Raw genomic sequence first — 1,919 nt, 5'->3', positions numbered from 1 at the left:
ACCTCCTTTCCCAGCTTCTTTTCAAGGGAGTGGTTTATTATTTATCCTGCCCTAACCCCTATAGCCACCAGAACCTTCCCATTTTGTCCAGAACCTAGGCCAGCATTCCAGGGTCCAGAGGGTACCCTCGGTCTTCCCCAGTTAATGGTGGAGTTGGTGGATATGGCCCTGGGATCCTGACTAGAATGATGGAGGCAACAGAACACACCCAATGCCCCATTATGGGCTGGACAAATCCAGAAGTCTAGTGTATGCCTTCTTCTCTTGAAGGCTCCATGGGGGTATCTAACCACTCTCAGAAAAGAGTGGATGTAGCCAAGGGCAGATCTGGGCCATTCCAGCCCTTTGTCCTTCAAGACTGGTCTTTCTATTCCTCGGATGCTCTCTTCAAGGAAAAATATGGTCCACACTCTCCTCTAGTGGCCCATATGTGTAGGACAGGCTCAGAGAGGTCCACTGACCTCTGCCCAAAACCCCACAGTAGAGCACAGACCTTTTTTATCTCCCTGTCTAAGCCCCTGCGTGTCTCCAGGTCAAGGATCAGGATAGGGGAGGGAAGGCTATATGCCTGCACACGCTTGCCCCAGGCTTACCGTGGGACTGATGGGCAGAGGTTGGTCCAGGCTGGAGGCGCTGCTCGGGGAACTGTCCCACCTGCTGGGTGAGGCTGGGGTGGCCATGCAGCTGGGCTCCTGGGCTGGGTCCAGTGGGACTCTTGGCCCCACGGGAAGGTTCATCCTGAGGTAGGGTGGTCCTTTCTTGAGCACACAGAGACGTCAAGAGCACAGAGCACTCAGGATGTTAGCTGTGCCCAGCCTCCCAGCTTTCCTCCATACTCAGCACTCCTGTCTGGTTAGCCAGCCTCCTACTCCTGCGACCAACGTGGACCCAGCTTGGGGCTGGTGACTGATCTGTGTCCAATGAAGCACAAAGGAAAAGAGAGTGTCACGGTTGTGGTGACTCAGAGCCACAGGTTCTGTTTCCACCTTTAAGAGCTGAGAATACACATACCCAGTTGCCCGGTGCCACCGCCCCCTCAGACACAGGTCCCTGATGATAGTGGAGTGTGTGTGTGTGTGTGTGTGTGTGTAATTGTGTGTGGGGGGAAATTGCCAGGCTCAGGCTCCTGGACATTGAGCAGAAGGTTTCGTCCTCCCTTCTGACTGGACTCTCTTTCTTCCCTGAGTTCATGAAGAACAGCTTCTGCCACCCCCCAAAATCCCAGGGCTGTCCAGTGGACAGGTGAATTTTTGGAGCCCCAACTTCACCCTTTCCACAGGGTGCCGTACAATCACATCCAGCCCACATGAGCCTGTGTGTGTGTGTGTGTGTTTGTGTGTGTGTGTGTGTGTTTGTGTGTGTGTGTGTGTGTGTAAGAGAGAGAGAGAGAGATCTTACAATCAAGGTGAGATCAGATCATGAAACCTTTTTGTTAAAGTATAAATGTTAAAAAAAAAAAAAAGCATCAAAAACACAAAGTTGATAGAGACCTGGGAGCTTACCTAGGTCTGCTGAAGTCCTGGCCCAAGACAAGTGAATGTCAGAAGTGGAGGGGACCCCAGGTGTGCATTTTGCCCCCTTGGAAGAGGCAGCAGAAGCAGAAGCTTTGAGCCCCAGAGCTGAAGAGGGTGGAAGGTGTGTATACTTTCTACGGGGGGTGGTCTCCTAGCTTCCAGGAATGTCCCACTTGGGAGCTGTGTCTTGAGGCCCAATGCTGAGATTCGTGGAGCCCTTGAGTGGAGAGATATGTCATCTCTTCTTTCAGGGGTCCCCCACCCCCGCAGTCTTCACAATTTTCCTAGAGCTGCAGATTTGGGCTGGGGATGGCTGCACCCACACTCAGAGAGAAGCTATACTTCCCACAGGTGCCAACTCACTGTTCAGATGCACGTTCTCTTCCGTTCAAGGTATTCAATTTA

The 1,919-nt window shown here is 52.4% G+C and overlaps 1 protein-coding gene across 2 annotated transcripts in view; it reads right to left on the bottom strand.

The window, feature by feature from the left end:
- OPN4 (opsin 4) overlaps positions 1-737 on the bottom strand; it is a 10,516-nt gene extending 9,779 nt beyond the window's left edge. For both annotated transcript variants that reach the window (XM_011355351.1, XM_011355352.1), the window contains exon 1: positions 594-737. In XM_011355351.1, coding sequence (XP_011353653.1) covers positions 594-737 — 144 coding nt within the window. The remainder of the gene's footprint in view (positions 1-593) is intronic.
- Between the last annotated feature and the right edge of the window lie 1,182 nt (positions 738-1,919).

The sequence above is a fragment of the Pteropus vampyrus genome, unplaced genomic scaffold, assembly GCF_000151845.1.
Source record: "Pteropus vampyrus isolate Shadow unplaced genomic scaffold, Pvam_2.0 Scaffold20, whole genome shotgun sequence".
NCBI classification, from domain to species: domain Eukaryota; kingdom Metazoa; phylum Chordata; class Mammalia; order Chiroptera; family Pteropodidae; genus Pteropus; species Pteropus vampyrus.
The sequence above is the reverse complement of the archived record's forward strand: the minus strand, read 5'-3'. Positions and strand labels throughout refer to the sequence as shown.